Here is a 25,111-nt window from a genome sequence, read left to right on the forward strand (position 1 = left end):
AATTTTTTGAGCCTAATTAGTATGTGATTAGCTATAAATGCTACAGTAACCCACATGCGCTAATGACGGACTAATTAGGCTCAAAAAATTCGTCTCGCAGTTTCCACGCCAGCCGTGAAATTCGTCTTTTCATTCGTGTCCGAAAACCCCTTCCAATATCCAGTCAAACATCTAATATGACATACAAAAATTTTTATTTCACCAACTAAACACCCCTTTAATGGTCCTTCATCTGAGAATCTCTGGTTGGTTGTCGCATGCTCCGTTCGTCCAAGAAAAACTAATTTCTGCAAGTGTTTTTTTTTTTTGGTCCTGACGGAGGAAGCAGCTTCTGTTGTGCGCGTTACCCTAACACTAGCTCCGCCGCTTCCATGCCTCCATGGTCTTCTTCCTCCTCTCCGCCCCATCAACCAACAATGACACAGTCCATGAAGTCCTCTCGCGCTTGCCACCTCCTCGTCCAGCTCGTGCTCCTCTCCGCTTTCGTCTTCCCCGTCGCTGTGTCCACCTCCCGTTGCTCCAACCCGTCCCCTGCACCTAAGGAGGTACCGGAAGGAAACGACGCGCTCGAACTCCTCCGCTCCTTTCAGATCACGGGCTACTTCTCCGGCGGCGACGGTCTCTTCGCTCCCGACGACGACAACTCGTCCTATATCCCGCGCTCGTTCGCTTTGTCCCCATATAAGGTTGCTCGCACCACCGATCCGGCCTACCTTGAGGTCGCTGCCACCCTCGCCCTTTCCGGGTCACCCAGCGACCACGGTGGTCGCGGCGCCCGCCGGCAACGCCGCCGCCATCGCTACGTGGGAAGCCAGACCGCCTCTTTCCATCTCCATGGATACTACAACACCACTTCCGGCGAGCTATGCGTTCTCAGCGGCTCTGGCAGCTACTCCGTCCACGGCGGCTTCGTCGAACACGTCCAGGACGTCAACCTCCGGCTCCGCGTGCCGAGCACTCCCAGCCTCGCCGACCCGTTCGTCACCGGCCTCCTCCACGCCGCCGACTTCGAGACCATCTCCCTCGTTGCATACGTCGAGAGCGACCGCTACGCGTACAGCGAGAAGAAACCGTCTTGCCCGCCGCCGCCCACACCGGCGCACGCCGTGCGGAGCGCGTTCCTGGCGCTCGTGGCCAACTTCTCGTGCAGCCGCCTCAGGCCTCGTTCGGTTAGGCCTGGAACGGCCCGGAATGGCCTCGTTCCTGGCCGGAACGAAGTGGCCCGTTTCCAAATCTAGCCTGGCCCGGAATCCTCGTTCGTTTCGGCCTGCCCAGATTAGAAACGGGCCCATTTTGGCCTCATTCCACCCGTTCCAAGTCCGGCTCCAATCCCCACCTCCTACCCCCGGCTTCTTTCCAAGCGAGGCGGCGGCGTGCGGCTCGCGATGGGCGACGCGAGGAGACAGCGTGGCGGCGACGCGAGGAGACGGCGCCCGTGGCTAGCGACGCGACGGCAACCTCTTCCTCCGCGCTCTCCGCTGCCTTCTCTCCGGTTACTCTCCACCACGACCGTTGTGCTAGGGTTTCCTCTTGCTAGGGTTTCCTCTTGATAGGGTGCTTGTGCTGTTCATCTTCTCTTGCGTGGGTTTCCAAGGACGGGTGTTTCTTGAGGATTCTGATCTGTGTAGGGAAGGGGAGGTGGTGTGGTAATCGGAATGGGTTCTTGGCGATTTGGTATGCAGTTAGGTCCTTGCGATATTTTGGGGGATTATTGGTGGAAGAACTATAGGTTCTTGGTTCAGCTAGTATGATTACACAGAGATTTGTGTTCATCCTTTGTGAGAGATTTGCTAGTTTTCAGTATTTCCCTTAATTTCCTATGGCAGCAGCAATTGATCTTGATATCAGTTACGAACAACATTTGATTTAGTTATCCTGGATAAATTGGGATGGGCTAACCCTGCCAAGGAGATCCCGTACTTTTTGTGTGTGAGAGAGATATTGTGTATATATATGTGATAGTGTGATTCACTTTGTGGAAATGGCCAAAAGGAAGGGAAAGGTGTAGGTTCTTGGTGGCTTAATTTAAAGTTTGGTTCCATTACACAGCTTGTATTTTTAGCTTGTAGCTGTCATGTGGATTCTTGTGTTATCACTTTTGGAACTTGTTTGCAAATCGGTCTGGTGGTAGGCTGTAGCAGCTTGTATTAATTAAATTTTAAATTTCTGAAAGCCTATTATTTGTATGATGTTTCAGGTTTTCTTTCTTTATGAATAGCATGTAAAAAAGAGAGAAAATTATTGTCTGGTCATAGTACTATTAATATGGTAAATAAGTTAAGAATGGATGCACTCCTAGTCCTTAGTTCAGGGCTTGTTTAGTTTCCAAATTTTTTTCCAAAAACATCACATCGAATTTTTGGACACCTAAATAAAGCATTAAACATAGATGAACCAAAAAACTAATTGCACAATTATGGAAGAAATCTTGAGACGAATCTTTTGAGCCTAATTAGTCTATGATTACCCATAAGTGCTATTGGATGTTACCAAACAAGAGAAGGCAAAGGCTTTTGCTGTTTTTAAGACCCTAGCAAATAGAGAAATCTTTTTGTGTGCCTGCGAAGATGACTTAGAGTCTGTTTTAATGTGGCTGAGAAATGAAATGGCCTAGCATCACCAAAGGTTAGTTCTCGTCTTGTTGGAACTTTGGGCTACTTGTATTGTTTGGAAAAGAACATGTTACTGTTTTTGTGTTACTGGTATGTGTTTTTATTTTGCTTTGATCATTTGCTTGTGCCCTTTTTTCTGCTGACTGATTTCAGGCTATGTAGTTGATTAATAAATTTAGGTGTATGCTAAGATTCTTGAAGTATGGTAGTACTATTTAAGAGAAAATGGAACACTGACATTTACTGCTGTTTTAAACAGTATAGTAATCCATGTTTAAGTAAATTGATTAGTACATTCAGTTCAATTCAGTACTCTAACAATATGATGTCAGTTTGGATAGATGCCCAGTATGATGTTCAGTTTGGATAGCTGTTTGGCTTATAGTACTAATCTATATCAATTAATGTTTAAGGATTAGATCATGCTTTTTTTTCTGAAGTCTGCTAGATGATGACTAGGCTGATAAGTGAGAACTGAAAAGACTGCAATTCTAGGAGTACTTGATTTCCTTTGAAAGAATATGAAAAAACTATGTATTATTTCTTGAAGACATGAGCCTCATTGTGGTGCTCTTCAAGTTGTGCTTTTTGTTATTTCTTGAAGACAAAACTGATAGTGCAATCTTTTATGTCTCCAATATCAAAATGATTATCATACTGATTCTACTCCACACTGATTTATAAACATTTATCATTTTATCTTAATTGTGGGTTTGCAGTTTGGATAAAGCATGCGAAGAAGGGAAAGAACCCATGGAGTTGCACACAATGGAGGAGCTGTCTCAACATTCGAATCCGAATATTATGGTTGTTGATCATGCCAGTTTGGCACTTGTGACAAACTGTTGATTTGCTGTTAAGGGTCTTCTATGTCCAGCCCTTTTGGCACTTGAAAGAGTGTTGTCTGTCCTTTGGCACTTAAAACTATTAATTTGCTATGTTGTTAAGCCCTTTGGGCACTTACGACAAACTCATATTGGAGCTGCTGTTAAGCCCCTTGGGCACTTGTGACAAACTGTATATTGGTGCTAGCTGTTTTTATTCCAGCTCAAACCGAATGCACTTTTTTTGAAGAGCTGGATTAAGAAAAGGAGTAGATTCAAACCACATGTGGTTTTAGATTTTTAGTGAATACAGTTCCATTCAAACCTGGTCTAGAATGGTTTCTGAACTGGTTTGGAATTTGGGCTGCCGAACAAGGCCTCAGGGAACTTCTCGTGAGCACCTACAGGTTGGAGAACACGAGCAGAGACGCCTCCTCGCCGGCATCGAGCCCCTTCGCGCTGAGCCGGGGCGGGCTTCGCATGCACGTCAACCAGTTGCACTGCACCGCGAACGGCTCGGTGCGCGCCTACGTCGTCTTCTCCAACGGCACGGACGCAGCAGAGCCATGGCAATGGCGCAACATGGTTCATGACCGCTTCTTGGTCAAGGAGGAGGCCCTCGTGGCCGACGGGTACTGGGACGCGACATCGAGCCGGATCTGCCTCAGGGCTTGCCGGGTGGCCGTGCACTCGTCGGCGCCGAAGCCGTCCATGCCCAGTACGGACCTGAAGGTGGGGGAGCAGTGCGGGATCGGGATGAGCTTCTGGTTCCCGGCGGTGTGGACGATCCGGGAACGGAGCGTCGTGTCCGGGTTGCTCTGGAACGCGAGCCACGACGAGGGCGGCGACAAGCACGCCGGCGCTGCACCCTCCGGAGCGATATCGGCGTCGAGCATCGACGGGGACAGACGTAGCAACCTCACCGACGTGAAATACAACTACACGGTGGTTGAGAAAGCGAAGACACAGTATATCCAGAGCGTGTTAAGCAAGAGCAAGAAGGGCGGTTCCCGGGCAACAGCAGCACGTACTCGTACAACGACTTCGGATTCAATTTCTTCGCGGAAACCGTTCCTTCTGGGCATGGACAAGCATCCCCGGTGACCATCGGATCGTTGATGGTCGACGGCGATCAGCTGGCAGCTGAATACACGTTCTTCCATCATGCCATGGGAGAGATGAACAAGAGGCTGCATGCCGGAAGTGGCCAAGATGGATCATGCCCAGCTGCTGAATGTCAGCTACGATATAAGCTATCACGTCCGATCTACGAAATGGCAATCATCGACGAACCCAGCGCCATTTGAGCGTCGAAAAATTTCAGCCGAGGGAGTATACGATCCTAAGACTGGCATCCTGTACATGCTCGGCTGCCAAGATACCGATGGCTCCACGGATTGTCAGATATTGGTGACAGTTCATTTTGCATCTTTGGATGCCAAGGGAAATGGTCACGGGCTCACAGCAGGGGGAAGATCAGTAGCACAAGGAGCAAGGCAGATCATCTCTACTTCGAAGCGATCGACGTCACCCTGTACGGGATGTACAGGGAGCAGATGGATTAGTTTCAGTTTTGTTTTTTTTTTTTGCTGTAACTTGTATAAATTGAATTTAAATTTATATGTTTGTAGAGTGATATAACTCATATTTATCTATCTTTTTTCATATTTTTTATCACTATTTAGATAACATGCAAACACACGGGTGTACCTATACCCGTATGCTAAAAACAATTTCCCAGGAGCAGATCGACGGGTCGATCTGGAGGATGGACCTGGAGATCATCATGGCGGTGGTCTCCGCGACGCTGTCGTGCATCTTCGCCGCCCTGCAGATCCGCCACGCCAGGGGAACCCCGCGTCGGCTCCGGCCACGTCGATCGCCATGCTCGCCATGCTAGCCCTGGTGCACGTGACCCATCTCGCGCTCAACGTCGACGCCCTGTTCGTCGGCAGGAGGACGCACTACGTCCCGTTCTCCACCACCGGCGGGTGGCTCGAGCTGAACGAGGTGGTGCTGCGTGTGCCCACGCTGGTCGCCTTCGCGCTGCAGCTCTGCCTCCTCCAGCTGGTGCGGTCCAGCCGGCGATCGGCCGACCGTGCTATAGCCAAGAAATGGTCTCTCACCGAGGGGAGATCTCTGCGGATCTACCAGCCCCTGTACCTGTTCGGCGGCCTCGTCGCCGGGGCGGTTCACGTCATCAACAATGGCCGTGCTGCTACGGGGGAGAACCCGCTGATCGTCAGCGTCGCCGCCGCGGGTTCGACCACGCTTTGGGGCGCCCTCGCGTCGTACGCGGGCCTCGTCCTGGACGGGTTCCTCCTGCCGCAGGTGATCCTGAACGTGTTCTCCCGGTCCAGGGCGAGGGCGATCTCGCCGTGGTTCTACGTCGGGGTGACCGTGCTCCGCGCGACGCCCCACGCGTACGACGCGCTGAGGGCTCGCGGCTGCGTGCCGAGCGCGAGGCCGTCGTCGTACATGTACGCGAGACCTCGTGACGATCTCTTCGGCGTGGCGTGGGACGTCGCCGTGTCGCTGGGGGCAGCGTCACTGGCGCTGCTGCTGTTCTTGCAGCAGCGGCTCGGGGGCGCCTTCTTCGTGAGGGGCAAGAGGTTCGATGAATACGAGATGGTCTCCACCACGGTTGGCTCTCCGCAGGAGGTCGACACGGCGATGGATTGAACGAGCTGTTTGTGATTTTGTTAGTGATCACGGTGCCCTGGGCTGTCTACGTAGAGTACAAGTAATATCGTTGAGCAATTTTACACTTCTATCGGGGGTACTAAACCTACTCAACAACCGTAAAAATACTCAGTATCGTTGCCCGTGTTAATGCGCATGCTAGTGTTTGTGTGTGTATGTTTAGGCGCTTTCTCATGCTTGGCTGCTTGCTAATGAAATAAAGATTATTTCTTATATGTTTGGCTTCACCGTTCACTGTGATATGACTCCTTTTCCACTTGTGCGGCCCATGTTAAACCGGCGAAATTAACACCAGGAGAGAGCTGCAGAAATGACATGATCAACGGCTTGGGTTTTGTTGGATGTCGGGCCTTCTCTTGCTCCTTTTCTCTGTTTATGATTGTGTTCTGCCTCGCATGCGTCAATGGACCGGACCAGTCCCAAACTCATGTTGCCCACGCCGTTTCATCACTGTACATGGTGAGCGTGGATTCTAAACTCTCCAGGGAACATCTCCTCATCGTTTTCTCGTCTATTGCGTACTATCTAAATAGTTATAAAAAATATGTAAAAAAAATATGAAGATAGATTAGTTAGTGATATATCACTATACAAACATACAAGTTAAAATATGACTTCTACAATTCATAACAAAAATAACAAACTAAACTGTGAATAGTATACACATACTCACAATCATATATTTGTTATTTTTGCTATGAATTGTAGAAGTCATATTTTAACTTGCATGTTTTGTGATGATATATCACATATTAATTTATCTTCACAAAATTTGTATACTTTTTATGACTATTTAAATAGCATACAATAGACGAGGAGATGTCCCTCGAGAGCTTAAAACATTTTCCCATGTACTCACGGATCACGGTACACTTTCAAAGTGCAGCTTGACAAGTGGCACAATAGTCAAATCACCTCTTTGCGGGAGTATTTGTTCGTACCAACCCCTAGAGTTAGAGATGAGTGGATCTTAAACTCAGGAGGAAGACATTTTTTCATCTATTATATGCTATTTAAACAGTAAGTAAAAATTAAAAAAATATGAAAATAAATTAATATGAGATATATCATTTTATAAATATACAAGTTAAAATATGACTTCTATAATCTGTAATAAATATAACAAATATGACTACGAGTATACATATACTATTTAGAGTTCAATTTGTTATTTTTATTATATATTATAGAAGTCATATTTGAACTTGCATGCTTATAGAGTTATATATTTAATATTAATCTATCTTTATTTTTTTTATTTTTAGTAACTATTTAGATAAAATACAATATACGAGAGCCCTTACGATTTTTTAGTACAGGTTTGGCTGTTGGGCAGTTTCCCGGATCCATCTGCGACGTGCGCACCCACCGTATGTACAAAAGAATGGCAACCAACGGGCAACTCCTTGACCACAGGTCAACAGCCGGATTAAAGAGGCATCCACCATCCTTAACTTCCAATCATCATCAACTTGATCCGCCTGCAAGTATCTCAAAAGTTAAGATTCCATTCTCTTAAAAAATAGCTAGTAAATCTCACGTTTGCGAAAGGTGCTAGAGAAGGATCATGCTGCTAAACAAATATGATAAAGCACCAATTCGAACAGCTGTCTTTCCGCGCGTCTTCCTCGTGTGCCTAATCGCCAAGCTATTTATTAAGCGCACCACCGCGGCGCAGCCTCGCCTCAATTCCTCATCATACCTCGGTGTTTCCAAAATGGCGGCGCTAGCGAAGAATCACAGGCTCTGCTTCATCCTGCTCGTCGTGTTCATCACCTCTGCCACCCCCTCCGCCGCGGCGCTCTCTGGCTCATACTCCTCACGGTGCGTGTCCCCGTCGCCGGCTGCCGACCAACACACTGACGTGGACGACGCCTCTGCGCTCCTCCGGTCGTTCCATATTACATCTGGCGTCTTCTCCGGCGAAGGCGCGGACATCCTGTTCGCCCCTCGTAGCTTCTACGCCGTCTCCGGCCTACACCAGTTCACCGACGGCTTCGTCCGGCGCTCCTTCTCCCTTCTCCCCCACTCCGTGTCCCGCACCACCGAACCCGGCGTCCTCCACCTCGCCGCCACCCTCACCCTGTCCGGCAGCCGCGTCCAGGTATTCGAGAGCGGCGCCGGCCGTAGTTTCGAGAAGGAAAGGCATTCCATTTCCTTCTACCTCGACGGATACTACTCGTCCACCTCCGCGCAGCTCTGCATGGTTGGCGAGGGGAGTGACCTTTCCATTGACGGCTCCATGAAGCATTACGCGGATGTCGCCCTCCACCTCCGGATCCCCAGCCCTTCCAGCCTCACCGACCCCTTCGTCACCGGCAGCCTCGAGGGTGCCGACTTCGAGCCCTTCTCCCTCGTCACGTACGCCGAGGGGAGCAGCTACAGCTACGGCGAGAACGCGTCCTGCCTGCCAGAGCCGGACAGTCAGCCTGCTGCCGCGCGGCGCGGCATCCAGACGACGCCGGACGGCAACTTCTCGTGCGCCACCCTCCAGGAGCGGATCGCCACGTCGTACCGGCTGGAGTACGGTCCCGGGTATGCGGTGAGCTTCCCTTCGCTGCACGATCCGCGGATGTACGTCAACCAGGTGCACTGCACCCCGGGTGGCGCCGTGCGAGCGTACGCGGTGTTCTCCAACGACACGGCCGACAAGTGGGGCTTCAGGCACATCTTCTTGTCCGAGGAGGCGGCGGTCGTCGCCGACGGGCACTGGGACAGTGACACGAACCGGCTCTGCCTCCGCGCGTGCCTGGTGGCGCGCTCCTCGCAGGCGCCGGCGACACCGTCGACCCGTACTGAGCTGCAGGTGCACGAGTGCGGGATCGGGATGAGCTTATGGTTCCCGGCCGTGTGGACGGTACGGGACCGGAGTGTCGCCGCCGGCGTGATCTGGAACGCGACCCAGATGAACAGCAGCGACAACCACACAAGTGTAGGCCCCGACGCTCTGATAACAGCGTCGAGCTTCCAGGACTGGAAGGGCAACCTCTCCGACGTGAAGTACATCTACAACTTCACCATGATTGAGGAGGCCAAGAAGCATTACCTCAAGGCCGGGCTGAGCACCAGCAAGAAGAAGAAGAGCAACGGTTCGTTCCTGGGAAACTACACTTACTCGCACCGTGAGTTCTACTTCCCGTTGTTCTTTGAGGGAGAAACAGGGAGCGGGCACGCCCGCCCGGTCATGATCGGCTCGGCAATGGTTGACGGCGACCATCGGGCTGCCAACCATTCGTTCTCCCGGCACGCGGCGGCTCAGCTAAAGCAGAGTACACTGGTGAATGTCAGCTATGATATGTCGTACGATGTTGCACCTAAGAATTGGTCTTCCTTTGGCCAGCTCGAACGACAGCATATCCGGGCCGAGGGCGTTTACGATCCTACCACGGGCTCCCTGTGCATGGTTGGCTGTGGAGAGCACAATGGCTCAATGGACTGCAAGATCTTGGTAAGCGTTCAGTTCTTTGGTGGTGACAAGGGGTTTGGCTATGGCGGTGGCGGCAGGGGGAGGATCAGCAGCCTGAGGGATAGCAGCGACCGTCTCTACTTCCCAGGGAAGGGTTTCACCGTGTCCGGGATGTACTGGCGGTCCGTAGTGTCCGAGTCAATCTGGCGGATGGACATGGAGAGCGTCGTGGTGGTGATATCCACGACGATGACATGCGTCCTCACCGTCCTGCAGATCCTCCACACCAAGAGGAACCCCAGGGCGGCTGCTTCCACATCGATCACCATGCTCGCCGTCCAAGCCTTGGGGCTCGTCACCCCTCTCGTGGTGAATTCTGAGCTCGTGTTCTTCAACAAGAGGAAGGACTTCGCCTGGCTCTCCGACAGCGACAAGGGGTGGCTCCATCTCAACGAGCTGATGCTGAGGGTGCCTACGCTGATTGCCTTCGTGCTGCAGCTGCGCCTTCTTCAGCTGGCATGGTCCGGCCGGATATCCGTGGACCGCGGCAGCGAAGGCGAGGCCTCGCCGGCGGCCGTCGAGAGGAAGGTGCTGCGTACGTGCCTGCCCCTGTACGTCGTCGGAGCCGCCGTCACCGGCGTCGCTCACATGATGAACGTCCGCGCCGCGAGGGAAGCGGAGCTGGTCCCTCGCCGCTTCGCTCCGGCCGAGGCCACCACGCTGTGGGGTGACCTGGCGTCGTACGCGGGGCTCGTGCTGGACGGGTTCCTGCTGCCCCAGGTGATCTTCAACGCGGCGTCCGGCTCGAGGGTGAAGGCGATCTCGCCGTGGTTCTACGTCGGGGGCACCGCGATCCGCGGGGCGCCTCACGCGTACGACGCGTTCAGGGCTGTGAGCTACGCGCCGACCCACGTATACGCGAGCAGCCGCGACGATTTCTTCGGCGTCGCGTGGGACATCGTTGTGCCGCTGGGAGCGGCGTTGCTGGCCTTCGTGCTGTTCTTGCAGCAGCGGCTTGGAGGAGATTTGTTGCTTCGTCCGAGGAGCAGGGGGTCGGGTGATTACCAGTTGGTTTCTACTACTAATTATTAAAGATGTGCGATAATCTTAAATTTAGGGTTGATTTGAGGTTTTTTACTAAAATTTATTTTCTAGCATTGGTTTTAGATCGCTAAGATAAGATAGGCACAATGTCAGTAGGAAATCGATAAAGTGATCGGAGAAAGGGAGATGCTGTCACTCTGCTCTATCTTTACACTTATACTTGTAAACCAAAATTTGAATTTTAAATCTTAAATTTAGAGTTAATTTAATGTTTTTTACTAAAGTTTGTTTTTTAAAAATCGATAAGGTGACCGGAGAGAGGGTTGTTGTGTCAGCCAGTCACAGACTGAAGACCTGGTTCATGTGGAGGCGTAGACAGTGGACGGACTGACGTGCTTCCTTAATTCCTTTCTCTCTGCATTGGGATTCATCGGTGCTTAAATGCCATCTGAGAGGCAATTCTGGTCATCGAGTCCGTCGGTTCGATAACTGTCAATTGTAATTTAACAATCAAAGACCAAAACAGGTTACGGGAAAAAGAAAAGATCAACCCCTCGATGAGCAATCCTTGTCGAGCACCAACCCATTAACATCTCAAATGGGTAAAATGGATATTACACCTCCCTTACCCACAACTCAAATGGGTGCTCCGCTTTATCCAAACCATCTCTAAACAGTGCTGGTATGGGCATGGACACCCAGCGGCAGGTCTCCACCGGCGTGTCGTGTGGAAGCGATACAGGAGCATGGGTCAAGAGGGACACGATAAATCAGAGGAACCGCGTCCGCGTGGGGCAAAGCCGGACTGCGCAAGGAGAAGAATGAGCATGATCCACACCGGTGGTAGTGACGGTGGCTACAGGCCTACAGCTGAGATGAAACCCTAGCCTTAGCCTGACTCTGATACCAGCTTATAATTCCTATGGGCCAACGAGACCAACAGGTATACCATGGAACTATACAAGTATATGCAGAAAGCATTCGTTAAAATTGAGTAAATACACAGCTCGCTACAAAACACATTTAGCAAGGCAAATGCGTACTATTTTGGCTGAAACGATAGGTAAAATCGCCATAGCCATTAGCACTTTTTTATCCTATGAAAAGACATCTTTTTGGGCAGAAAAAATAAAGCACATTCAATGTTCTCCTTGAAAATGAAAATATGAAATACGGAGACCATTTCTAACTGCTCTCCAAAATTCCTTGCACTTGTACGTAACAAAACATCACTTCATGCTCAGGAACTGGTAACTATCATTACTTCTTTTTTGTTTTCTTCCTTGCATGACAAAAATCTAAAAGACCGAATTACATAAATAAATCATGCTACAAGCAGCATCAAGCCATAGAAAGCAAGTAATCAAATGATGTGACTAATCTAATAAAGTAGTTGTCCCTCCTTTCTATAATATAAGGCATCCTTATTTTCAAGAAAGTCTGACATTTCAAAATTTTACTAATAAGTAAACTAAAAATATTTGTAGTTAGTGTCATACGAGTGGTTTCATTAGATTCTTATTTGAAAATATTTTCATGCGATGTTAAATCATACTTGTTGATAGTATATTATGAAATAATGAATAATCAAAGTATAGCATTGAAAACTATATAAAAAGCTAATACAACTTATATTTTAGAATGGATGGAGTATTAATTACCTATCATGATATATCTGAGTAAAAGGATATCAGTACACGGTCACATGGTATATGCATTAGAAATATTAAAAATGGTTCCTGGCATTTCCATAACATGTAGTGCCTCCGTTTCGCATTACCTGGTGCTCTCTACATCTATGTGGAGTAATGAATCTAGACACACTATAAAACATATCTATTGATTCATGGATGAATCTTAATAGTGACAAAACATCTTATAATATGAAACAGAGGGAGTATCCATTAACTTAATTATACAAGGTTTGCCATTGGAGTGAAGAGAAGAGTAGTACCATGAATATAATTTACTGGTCACAGTTTTGAGATCCATCAAGTTCATTGCTCAACATATGGTGCAGAAGAATGTCGACCATGGTGCCCTTTGACCTCACACTGCACCACAGCTATGGTAAGAAATGCTGCAACAATATGTTATCATGCCATAACAATATTTTTTTTTTGTTTATTACCGCACAGCTCGCCGTCTGCTTCTTCCTTCCAAAGTAGAATCCTGCAGGGACGAACTTATGCCCTCAAAAAACTAGATATTTCAATCCAGATAACAGCTTTATTGGATAAATTAGTGGGGCATAACGAAATTAAATGATAATAGATTTAACTGGAAAGCGTGTGAAGGAAAAACATGTATGTTCTATACTCCACAATTTGAGGAAACGAAGCTAGTAATGCCAAATTCTTGATACTGATATAACAGAAAGTCAGAAACTACAAAAAGCTCGGAAAGTGTGACTACAGACCAGAGTACCAAACACTAGCCACAACCTCCCTCAGATGCTCAAACTCACGTAAGGCAACAATAGCAAGGTTTGGTTTCGTGCTTAAATAATTATGTGATTGTAGTGTATTGTAAATAAAGGTCGTCAAAGGACAGTACTGGGCTACCAGCAATGCCCAGTTAATTTCTGGATTCAAGTGATTTTCTAAATACAGGTAAAGATAATTTACTTTCGGGCTTCAGCACAAACATGGTTCTAACCTGGATATCAGCTTCTCCATCTTTCTCCAATTCCATCTCAGCAAAAAATGCCTCCAACACAAATGCCACAATCTGAGAAAGAAAAAGGATAAAACACAATTAATCCAATGAACAAATAAACGTCTAAAATCAAAAATAGGATAATAGGAATGTCCACTTGTCAATAAGTTTCTAACAATGCACACATATATCATAAAACAATAGTATTATGCATGTTAGAAAATTTATACCATGAATGCCACTGCATTTTGGTAAAAGTTAAATGTCACTGCTTGAACAAAAACTGAAAAACTCTTTATTGTCATACCAGATTAAGCAGAAGTAATACTGAAATGAGGTAAAAGCTGACAAAATAAATCAGACTCCAAGAACTTCCAGTCAATTGCATGTAGCTCTGGAAAAAGAAAAGTAAGCTTATGTTCAAAAGAACAAAGATAAGGAAATGAAGGCAGCAAATAAAATAAGTCGTTCAAGACTTTGAGGCAGATTTTCTTTGAATTCTTGTAGGGAAGCTATCAAGATCATTGAGCTAACTTTATAAGAATATAAATGTAGGAGTCAAAAGATGATCTTCATTAATACTCTCTATTGTGTAGAAGTACTTCTTAACATCTGCAGGATAAGCTTTTAAACTCACGGATCTTAACTGCACATTTTAATACAGTAAAATAGACAGGCATAAGTACCACCCTGAGCACCCTCCCACCCCTCAAAATATATAAAAAAGATCGGTGCATAGAAGCAGCGTGATTGAGAGCAAGTATGGCTGCCATATTCTTACCTCCATCCATGCTTGCCAATTGCCCATGACTAACAAATTGAACAGAGTTACCATACCACTTGGATAGTCATTGAAGTTAAAAAGAAGATAGCTGACCATGTCAAGGTAAAAATGTGAGAACTTTGTGAACAAATGTATTACAAGGCTATATTGTAGTGAAGTTACTGGACCAGAGCGCTCTAGAAATCTAAACAGTGAAATAAGGACAAAAGCATACTCATTATCGAAAAGAGCGGTTCCTTCCAGTGTTGGGTTTCCTGCATACACAATGCCCCCAAATATCTGCAAATTGAAGACCCTCAATTATCATCTCATGACAATAATTGAGATGTGAAAAGTGCTAACGATGTTTAGACAGCAACGATGTGCAGTTTAGAACAGGAAAAGCACACATAACAATAGTAATTAGTAATTGGGCAATCTGAGAACAAAGGAAAAAAAACTCTAATCACTAGTGTCAGTAACAGATTGCTGTGACCAGTAAACAAAGTGAACTAGAATCTTTGTCAAGAGTGTGTGTGAGGGGAAGCGGTGGAGAATGAGAAGAAATGTTTGTGTTTTCCCAAAAGTTTTAAGCTATTGGGTGAACTGTTTTATCCATTGAACTTATAGTTTATTCCAACCTGCAAACCAAGGGAGCAGTAAATGCAAAGGGTGCAGAATACAATCCCCAAATATGGCATCAAGCTAGACATCAGAGTAAAGAATGTCGCAACAAAAGCTCTGAAACGCTGGACTTGCAACAGAATTCTTGTTAAGCGTAGCATCCTTCCAAGAAGAAGGTACCGAATCCTGCCAAGTAAAAAGCATATGAAAATAAATAATATATTTTGCAGAAGCCAGCAGGACTGTTAGAGCAAGCAACAAGAAATAGCTCCCAGATAACTCTGTCAGCAGTGATACACACAGCACTTGTTCAAGTGATGTAATGCTAAATTAGCAATTTGAAATAGTACAGCTCATGACACATTTTTGTTAAGTTGCAGCCAGTTGCACCTAAAAGCCTAAGTTGATAGAGAAAGATGGGCAATTCACTTTATACACTCCAACACTCCCCCTCACGCGAGACCCCCTCAAGTCTCAAGCGTAGAATATTGGAGTGGGCGCTGCAATTATTTTATTTAATTGCACGCCAGCCAGGATTCGAACTCGAGACCTCTGACTCTGATACCATGTTAAGTTGCATGCACCAACCAATTGCACCTAAAAACTAAGCTGATAGGGAAAGACGGGCAATTCACTTTATACACTCCAACACTTTTAAAATGCAGTCTGATTCAACACCCCATATAGCCCAACATGACATTTCATGTTGCAGTTTCTTTTGTTCAATGGGAATTTCAGTACATAATTCCTAAATAACCATCATGTTAGGAAGCTTTTCGTAATTTGATTAATTAGACAGCGTTTTAGAACTGGGTTTTGACCTTAATAGTTAATACCTGTTCTATACATAGCACATGGATGTATTTTTAGTTTCAGGAATTAAAGAGCATGATGCATATTAAGAAGATGGGGCATTTGCAAATTTGCCGCTGGTTTTTCCTAAATTGCAAGGATGTCACCCAAATGACAGTTCTAGTGGTATTTTTGTAATTTTCTAGTGATAGTTTTGCAATAACGTTTCAAACCAGTGGCAAATTTGCAATTGTCCCTAAAAAGATTTATGCACATCTTGGTGTACTTATGATGACTTTGACTAAAATTTGGAAAGTAATGAATCCAAAACAGTGAAATTACCATTCCCCATTTGAAAGAAAAGAAAGCTTTGATGGGAAGCCAAATGTTAGAGCCTCTCCAATAACTGCAACAAAATGAGATGTCAGATGGCATAAGTTACTGAGTAGAAGATTTATTGTGCAAAAGTTACTATTTTTTCTCCAAATATTAGGTTATTCATATGAAATAAGGTAGTTAAATCATACAGCAGTACTTATTTTCAGCAAAAGAAATGCATGGACAAGCATATGCAGTTCTCCTTGGTAGACAATGTTTGAAACAACAAAATGCATTTGGCATGACCAGTACTATTTTCTTGGGAAGGACACGTGAGTTTGAAGTTATATACATCCAATATTGACCAGAGAAAAATCGATTATACTCCATTACTTTCAGTAACCATGAATGTGCATACCAATTATTAATATAGCACTACCTCAGTTTCATATTATAAGACGATATAGCTATCCCTAGATTCATCTATTGATCAATGTATAATTTTTCTTTACAATGCAAGGTGAAATGTATCAATGGAAGAAAACAAGCAAATACATAGAAGTGTGATTAAAATCATCTCAAATAAAGAAAGTGTGATGAAACTTACATATAGTCCAAGTAATCACAAAATCAAACTTGTTTTGACCTTCCATCCAATAAGCACCAAATCCTAATGAAAAAATTTTGAGTGCCATCTCTATAACATAAATCCATCCTGCAACATTATAGATTTTTGTTAACATACATGAAGAGAAGGGAAGAAACATTTTTTTAGCGGAGAAACGTATAGTTACATTATAGTATCAGTGCTCTGCAATATTGTGCTATGCACCTTACAGAACTGGAGAAATTATTTTCTTCTGAATATAATCATGAAAGTTCAAGAAACTACAAATCTAACTGTCAACTTGAAACGACCTATACTAGCAGACTTATATATTAGTAGTCAAAGTGAAAGAAGTTAGACTGAATGCTTTCTGAAATAACATACACTTCTAAATAGAGCTAGTACATAAACTTAAGGCCATTGCAATCATATGTAACTCTGTATCAACCCCCAAACTACTGCAGCAACAGAACAGGAAAAATACATTATACCCTTTCAACAAAATTAAGAATAACAGAGTACTACAGTTTAGGACAGATTATATTTTGAATGGCATAAATCTTCAGGGGCTAACTTTAATTTGGAAACACAAGATAATATGCCAAATATGAAATTTATCAGAGATAATAAACATACTGCTTCCAAAATTGGAACAAAGTTCACCACATCATGCTTACCAAAGACAAACTCAACTTCTTGCCACGCTTTCTGTGAGGAGCTGTTTTGTATATCAAGCTGCAAAGATCATATGCCAGAGGTTACATATGATTTTTACAGTCAGTTTGTGAGTTTAATCATTTCAAATATTGGTTCGAAAATGAATGCATATTTCCTTCCTGACAAAATTTTCTATGTAAAAATAAATTAGATTACACAATTGTGTTAATCAATGAATTGTTGCAAATATAACATACTAGGCTGCTTATGCTGCCATGTAATTCAGTGTTTTATGGTAAATAAAAAATATGATGTAGGTATTCTTAGACAATGTTGCAACAGAAATCGAATGCTGCTAAAGTACAAATTTTGGCTCCAAACTTAATAAAAAAATAAAACATAAAATTAGAGAATGATGCTGCCATACCGTTGTTTCAATAATGACAGCGACTAGGTTCATCAGAAGAACAAAAACAACAATATACTCAAACAGTCTGCTCCTCACAAAAGATTTCAACCGTTCACAAAGTTCTGAATGATAGAAAGAAGGATACTTCTCGAGACAGGATGGCTGAAAAGATATGTACAACATTAGGTCAAACAAGGTACAAAGTTGTTGCAAACAGTACAACATCGATGTAACATTTACATCCTTATAATCAATTCTCAAATCTTTGGCCATTGATACATTTGCAGCTGTAGTATTCATATTGTGTAAACAAGAGAATTGCAAAGGCATATTTCCATAAAATATTTCCTTCAACCTTTGCTAAAAGTAACAATAAACAGACAAACTTTTGCATTGGTCTGTGCAAAGTCAAATAAAGGGCATTTATTTTATACTGAAGGGGTATAGTTTTCATGATAAACAAGAGAGAATTATGAACACCAAAAGAAGTAGAACATACCGGTGGTTCTTTCTGGAATTTTATTGCAATTGTATTGCACAGTGTAGCAAATTCTTCAGAGGTAACCTGGAAAAGATAAATGAATGAGATGTATATACCCTAACATGCAGGTCATCAGCTAAGGATAAACGCTAAGTTCAAACTTAAGACCACACTGAGGACTATTTAATTTCAGAAAATGGTAAAGGTGTTAAATTACTACCAGCTTATTATAAGTGTTTTTGTTATGAACATTCTCAACACTTGTAGGAGTCAGGGATGAATATGTAGGAGTCAGGAGTGCATATGTTCGCAAATATTGTCGGATGTCCATAAATCCAAAATTTTCAGTAAATCCAACAGCAACTCAAAGATTGAGATTCTGAGAATAATTTCTGCACTAACTATTATACATGAGCATACAGAAAGGGAAGTTGCTGACATTGTACTACTAGCTGGAGTACACAGTAGTACGATTAAGGCCTTCTTTACTTCCATAGGTTAAAGCAAACTACATGCTTCAAGAGTTATTAAATCTAAAACATGCCTACTAAGATAAGAAGAAAAGAAGAGCACATACCTTGAAATCACCACTCTGATCAAGCTCGGCAAAAATTAATTCAAAATCTTCCCTTGAAGTTTTCGGTAAGGATCTACAAAAGGAGACACCGTTATATGACACCAGTAACTGCTCCAGGATCTAGCAGGAACTTGATGAAATACAAGGATTACATCTAACGTCATTAACTTAGGGATTCCCTACCATGCTATGATATAAGCAAACCAACTTAAAAGTCATTACACTTGCTAGAACCAATAAGTGCAAAACTGAAAATCACACAGCATGATATGCTGCAATTGTTAGAACCATGTTTTAGCTACCAACTTGCCATTTTTTACAAAATCAGTTCTGTCTTCTGAAATGAGTTAATAATGTCAAAATAATGAAGCACAGGTGAAATTATGTAATTTGCAACAGTAAGTGATTGTCAGAGTCTCATAGATCAAAACAGCCACCCCGTGATGGTGTCTTCAAATGAGTATTCAAGTACTAGTTCATCATCTAAAAGCAGAGCTTTGGCTCTAGACACTGGTATGGGTGTCCATCTTCCAAAGGCAGTCAAGTTACTATTTTGTTTCATTTTTATTGCTGACCATTTCTTGAGTTAGCAAACCTTTTCAGGGACATAACTTAATACTGTTTATGCAAGGATAGTGTGGAAACTTCCACAATGGATAAACTACTTTCACAGCTAGCGTCAAGCACACAAGCTTGCACAAAGAGGGGCTGATTAGAAGCTTCTTATACCCTTGGCATGGACATATTTTTTCAGGACCTGGGTTGGCTTGGATTCCTTCAGCATCTTCGGCATGTTCCCTGGAGGATCTCAAGTTTGCTTAGGTTTGAGAACTGCTTTCATGCATAACAGATACTGATCTTGATTTCTTCAAGAAATGGACGACCATCTCCACAATGGTGAGTGTGAAAACAAACTTACCACCCAAACATAAAAAGGTAGAGTTCATTTACGGTCAGATGATGTACCAGGAGGTAGGGCACTTTTTAATGTACATCTTTGGTACATCTTGGTACCTTCCCAGTGTTGAGGTACCAGAAGATAGCACCAATTTAAACCTAAAAAGTGTGGCACTTCCTCAAGGACCTTAAAATCACTCCAAAATGTAATAAGCAGCTCTGAAACAGTATAATGTAAGAGGGCATTTTTGTTACCTGTATTTGTTGAGCTCATCTAGTAATGATAGGCACTGCTCTTTGTTGAGATAACCCTGACCCTGATGCACACAGACAGGGAAGAAAAGGATATCAGCAGCTAACTGTAAGTACCACTCATGAATAACAGCAGTGTAACACAGCTAAAGGCACCTCCATATCCTCTCAATAGGAGCAGGACAATAACACATTACTTCTTCAGTAACATGATTCATTGCTAACTCATTTTCCCTAATATAGGATCTACAACATTAGCCTTATTACCCCTTGCACAGATGGGCTAGTGTTCATTATTTGATGATTTGAACATTTAAAATGATCCCAACTGAATACTGAATTGACTGAATTATACTCTGGTGAAGGATAACTTAAATGCCAAAGCCATACTAAAATTTATATGAATCTTACTAAAGTACTTTTTGTTAAACTATGGTGCATTAGTTGAGGAAAACATAAACAACAAAATATATGCACTAAAATGCTTTGATGAAATATGGTACATTAGTTTCCAGGACAACTTATAAAAAACAGAACACTTACATTGACATCAATAAGACCAAATGCCTTCTCTAGTATGCTTTTCCTTATAAAGTCTGCCTGAGAAACTTGCTTTGCTAGCTAGATCACAGAAACTATACCATGTTAGAATTCTATGGGAAGAACAATAAGAATACATCAGAATTCATAGAAGAAAAAATATGGTGATAATCATGTAAATTAGGACACAAGTGAGGATCTACCTGTTCCTTAAAGCTATCATAAATGACAGCGAGAATTAAATTTGTTAGGAAGTAAACTCCCAAAAGTACGTAGACAACAAAAAATAGCGAGTACCAACGAGAGCTCCTGTTCAAAAGATGTACAAGGTTAACTTGTATGCATGTAATCTGCAGGAACTATCATAAAATTTTCAGGAATAATGATCCCTTCTTACTTATAAGCAGGAACCCATACATCAGGATTATTGGAGGTGGTGAAAAGAACAAACATCTGGTATAGTGTGGCACCATATGAAGAAAAAAGGGTCTTTCCTTGCAGTGTGTCCTCAAATGTTACGTAAGCTAGCCAGCTTGCAAATACAAGGAACAGCAGTGAAAGGGCCTATATAATGCAAGTGACCCAAAAGATATATGTCAAAACTGAACACATAACGTGTGCTAATGCAAACATGAATATGAACATACATATCCACAAAATATGTATGGAAAAAATAAATTTACTGAGATGTATTTCAGTAACGAGGAGTCGAGGACAAAAAATATGGTTGCAAACTGGCCCAGTTCTTGGGAAGCAGAAAGAGCAGAAGGAAAAAATGAAAACATCAGAATATAACAATCCCTCCCTCCCTCCCAGCCTACATAAACCTACAAAGGCTTTGGTACCCACAACTTCGATACATGCAACACAAAACATTTACTCAATACCATCAGATGATGATTAATGAAGGTCCACAGTACTATCAAGCATCAGCAAAAGTTTCTATCATTCTAAAGTGAATTTGTTAATCTTGTCTTACAGTGCTAGAAGTACAGTAATTTTGCATAATTACTAAAGCCTTACCAAAACATTAAGATATGTTCCAACCATACCAACCAGTGTAACAGCACACATTCGCAGTTCCCTGTTACATAAAGAACATTTAATACATCTGTCAAACAAAAATGATATTTCTTTGCTAACATTGACATGTATATTTTCTTAATAATAGAACAGAGGATCAGTTCAGCTTATGTGCCAACTAATTGAGATTGTATTATATGCCTGTGTTTGTTGCTCTCTTTGGTATAAAGTATGAAAAAACTCCAGGAGTCCACATTCTATTTATATTATTTATTAACTGATTCAGTTAGGAGCCTTCCTACTGTATTCAGAAAGCTAGCAGCACAAGGTGTAGTTTTGAGCAGATAAAAAATACCTGATAGTCATTATTAGAAACAAGACACGGATGTAGGGAGCTACTCTGAAAGGTTGAGGACTAAATGCAAACAACAGTATGTCACATGCTAAGATGAAGAGAAGAAGAACCTACAAGGTAAAGCAAAAAACATGGATGGACCATAGTTAGTGAGGCAACAAGAAAGATACACTTTCTTTAAGAGTGAAACAGCTGCTTAATTTACTAAAAAAACACCAAAAATTAAAGTTTGTTTGCAGTGTAGAAACAAAAAATGGACACACTTAGCATAATGAGCAGTCTAGTTAAAACAAGATTAGTTTAATTAGCTTGAAGGCAAACCGTATCAAAATTGCCAAAGTTGAAAGGGCCTAGTCCAGTCAAAAGTGACCGAACTATGAATATAACTAGCAAATTTAACAAAACTTAAACAATTAACTATAGCTCATATGAAAAAAAAACATGAAGTTACTTTATGTAAAGTTGTGAAATTTGTGCATGGTTAAATATCCCTCCAAATGTATTGTATCTCAGTAGGCCCAAATATATCCAAATTATCCATTATTTTGTTTGCAGTTACATGTTTTTGTTTAACTTGGACACATAGAAACAATCAAGTAAGCTATTCTTGTTATTCACTTATTTGTACAAATAAACATCTATTTTGGAAGAAGATATGTTACCTTTAATTTATTAATAGTGTTCTTCCAGAATATATTTAAACCTTCATACGACAGTGGATAGAAGATATCCATTACAAGAATAACAAGTGTAAGCCCCTGAAATTTAAAACAAAAGAAAGTACACATCAATATATCAGATTATTGTTTTAAGTCCTCAATACAGACCAGTACACATTCTTTAAAACAGCTATGCGGATTATCATTATGGAGAAAGCCCTACTATTATGGAGAAAGCCTACTATTATGCAACTAAGGTTTTGAGAGAATATAAAAACCCTACTATTATGGAGAAAGCCTTACCTCATATATAAGAGATTCAGTTTTGTTTAAGTATGGCAATTCCCCAAGAAAGTAAAGATCCCTTTGATCACAAGCATGTTGAGCATATCCTCGGCACCAGAGAGGCTTCTGAAATGCAAAACAAACAACTCAAAATATTACCATAATGAAATTGCCTTTTTTGGCTACTCTCTCTTACAAGGTAATAGGTAGATTCCACTTTCAGAACTGACCTCAAGAAAATTCAAGAGAATCAAAGCAAATAGGTTAAGTGACCACAGCCAATCCAACCGGAGATACACAAAATAGAATCTCATAGCCCTCTCAAACCTTGTGTCATTCAAGACATCCTCAGGGATACCAACACCATCTTCTGCCTGCAAATCAATAGCAATTAACTTTCCAGTACATCAAAAAACAACAACAACAACAACATTGCAAAACACAAATGCACAACCGCGTTTCACATCATTAAAAAAACACCAGCACATATTCCTTTGGAAATAAGGGTTTTGCAACACATAATCTGACAACTGGATCCCAACTCTCAAGGGAAGATTCGACAATTCCCTAGTAGCCTTCCAATACAAAATGGAATTTACTACTGTGAGTCCTACAGCTAAGAGTGTCGACGAATAGCTTCATTTTTATGGCACTAATTAGTGAGCGAAACTTCAAACAAAAGTGCCACAATAGTCATGATAAAACGTCAGCTTACACAGGAAAAAACTCGGATACATGCATGCTTATCATTTTTTTGCATGATTCAACAGATACCACTCACGAAAGTTGAAGAACATGTTATTAAGCTAACATCTACACTAAACATCAAAAACAACGCAACTCAAACAACTTTATACGTTTAGCAACTGAAACCACACCTAATTCTGGCATTGGCGCCTAAATGTGGCCTTGGCTTTATCCTGCCACTCCATACAGAGTTACGTAGTACAAACGACTACCTCGACCACCCATAGCTCAGCGCCACGTAACGTAAGCATGCCGGGCTCATGCAGACAATCCATCAAACACCGCTCCTACACCCACCTCGCTCGCCAGACGCCAGCGCAAACCACCCCTAGTCCCTACGACCCCACAGTGAACACGATCACCGCAATTCACAAACAGCATCCCACAGCGAGCAGCGTCGCGCTTCCCGTAACGAGTAACGAACGACACACACGGCAGAGGAGGGAGGTATTGGACTATTGGAGAACTCGTGAGAAAGCTGGGTGGGAGCAGAGAGTAAGGAACCGACGAGGTCGACGAGGGCGGCCGCCTTCTGGTACCGGTCGCCGTAGGCGAGGGCGTCCGAGCGGCGGTTGTACTGCCTCGAGGCCCTCCCGCCGCCGCCGCCGCTGGTGTGGCTGCCGGTGCCGGCGGACGACCCGGAGCCGCGGGACCTGTGCTGCCCCGCCGCCTCGGCGATCAGAGGCGCCTCCGCCTCCCTCATCTCTCCCTCTCCCTCGAGCGGAAGCGCAGGGAGAGATCTGGAAAGCGCGAGCGGAAGCGGAAGCGGATTAGTTTACAGGGAGCGTGTGTGTGCGAAGTGGGGGTGTGGGGGGTTAAACAAATTCGAAGGCAACGTGCTTCGCAAAATCAAAATCAAACCACCACCGCCGGTTGTCGTCGGCCACGTTCCAGGCAGCTCTGGCGCGCGCGCGCGCGCGCTCGATGCACGTCGGAAATCCAGTGGCGCGCCGTGGCGGATTGCAGCGGGCACGGCGAACAGCGGACAGGGGGTGACGGCCGGCACACCACCGCGAGGACCGGGCGTTGTGGAGGGTGTGTCCTGGTGGTCCTGGAGTCCTGATTGGCAAGCACTGGTGGCTGGTGTTTGGCCGGGGGGAAAGGATCGTGGCGAACGGTGTGGCTTTCGGTACGGATGGGACGATGGATCATGATGTTTGCATCTTGTCCGCGTGGGTGGAGCAGACGGCGCGGGGGGAAGAATGACGTCGCATCTGCCTGATGCTCACTCTGGATTTTTTTTTTTGGTACTCTTTCTTTCTTTTTCTTGAGTATGTGCATTGACAGAGCCGGACAAAAAAAATACGAAGGGTAAGCCGACAAGATAAATATTTGATAGTTTAAAAATTCTACAATATAACAGAATTTTTATGCAGTGATGATAAAAAAAACACTTGATATGATAGAAGGGGCATTACATAAAAATGAAAATTACTTATCTACTTCCAAACATGCAGTAAAGCTCAAAACTTCATGCGCAATAGGAAGTACGTACAATGCTAGTATTTATCTTTTTTTTTCTCTTTTCTAGTGTATTCAAGCTAGGGGCGATAGAGACATTTTGTAATATAATATTGAGTGTGACCAGTATTTTTTTTCTCTCTCAGAGCATTCTCTCATTCGATCCCGGCTTCCATGTTTCCTCTTGTATTTCCATGCTTCAACCTTTCTTCAATAGATTTATTTTAAGAAACCCAACCAAATCCTTCTATTCTCACCCACATTATTTGGTTTTTTTAAAAGCCAAATAACATATGTACAAACGAAAAATAATTTATAAATAAAATACTTATGTATATGATCTTAGCGATCTAAAATCAAAAACCAGTAAATAAATTATTATGAAAATTAATTTATAAATGCAATGTTTATGTATGG

At 43.5% G+C, this 25,111-nt stretch overlaps 2 protein-coding genes and 1 pseudogene across 2 annotated transcripts; 2 read left to right on the forward strand and 1 right to left on the reverse strand.

Moving 5' to 3' along the window:
- Positions 1-416: 416 nt before the first annotated feature.
- Positions 417-6,118, forward strand: LOC102720199 (annotated as a pseudogene).
- Positions 6,119-7,856: 1,738 nt separating this feature from the next.
- On the forward strand, positions 7,857-10,814 carry LOC102720480. The gene has a single exon (XM_006646139.3). It carries the CDS (start codon positions 7,857-7,859, stop codon positions 10,635-10,637), a length of 2,781 nt encoding a protein of 926 aa, XP_006646202.1. The 3' UTR covers positions 10,638-10,814.
- Positions 10,815-12,240: 1,426 nt separating this feature from the next.
- Positions 12,241-24,294, reverse strand: LOC102705576 (two pore calcium channel protein 1). Its single transcript, XM_040523729.1, has 23 exons — positions 23,742-24,294; positions 22,717-22,860; positions 22,505-22,612; positions 22,205-22,300; positions 21,543-21,652; positions 21,188-21,248; positions 20,562-20,728; positions 20,368-20,473; positions 20,168-20,245; positions 19,628-19,689; positions 18,476-18,548; positions 17,917-17,982; positions 17,436-17,579; positions 17,029-17,086; positions 16,352-16,459; positions 15,769-15,832; positions 14,652-14,820; positions 14,246-14,310; positions 14,029-14,119; positions 13,555-13,641; positions 13,248-13,319; positions 12,721-12,761; positions 12,241-12,643 (listed from the first exon to the last, which is right to left on the reverse strand). Exons 1-23 carry the CDS (start codon positions 23,934-23,936, stop codon positions 12,556-12,558), a joined length of 2,253 nt encoding a protein of 750 aa, XP_040379663.1. The 5' UTR covers positions 23,937-24,294; the 3' UTR covers positions 12,241-12,555.
- Positions 24,295-25,111: the final 817 nt, after the last annotated feature.

The sequence above is a fragment of the Oryza brachyantha genome, chromosome 1, assembly GCF_000231095.2.
Source record: "Oryza brachyantha chromosome 1, ObraRS2, whole genome shotgun sequence".
NCBI classification, from domain to species: domain Eukaryota; kingdom Viridiplantae; phylum Streptophyta; class Magnoliopsida; order Poales; family Poaceae; genus Oryza; species Oryza brachyantha.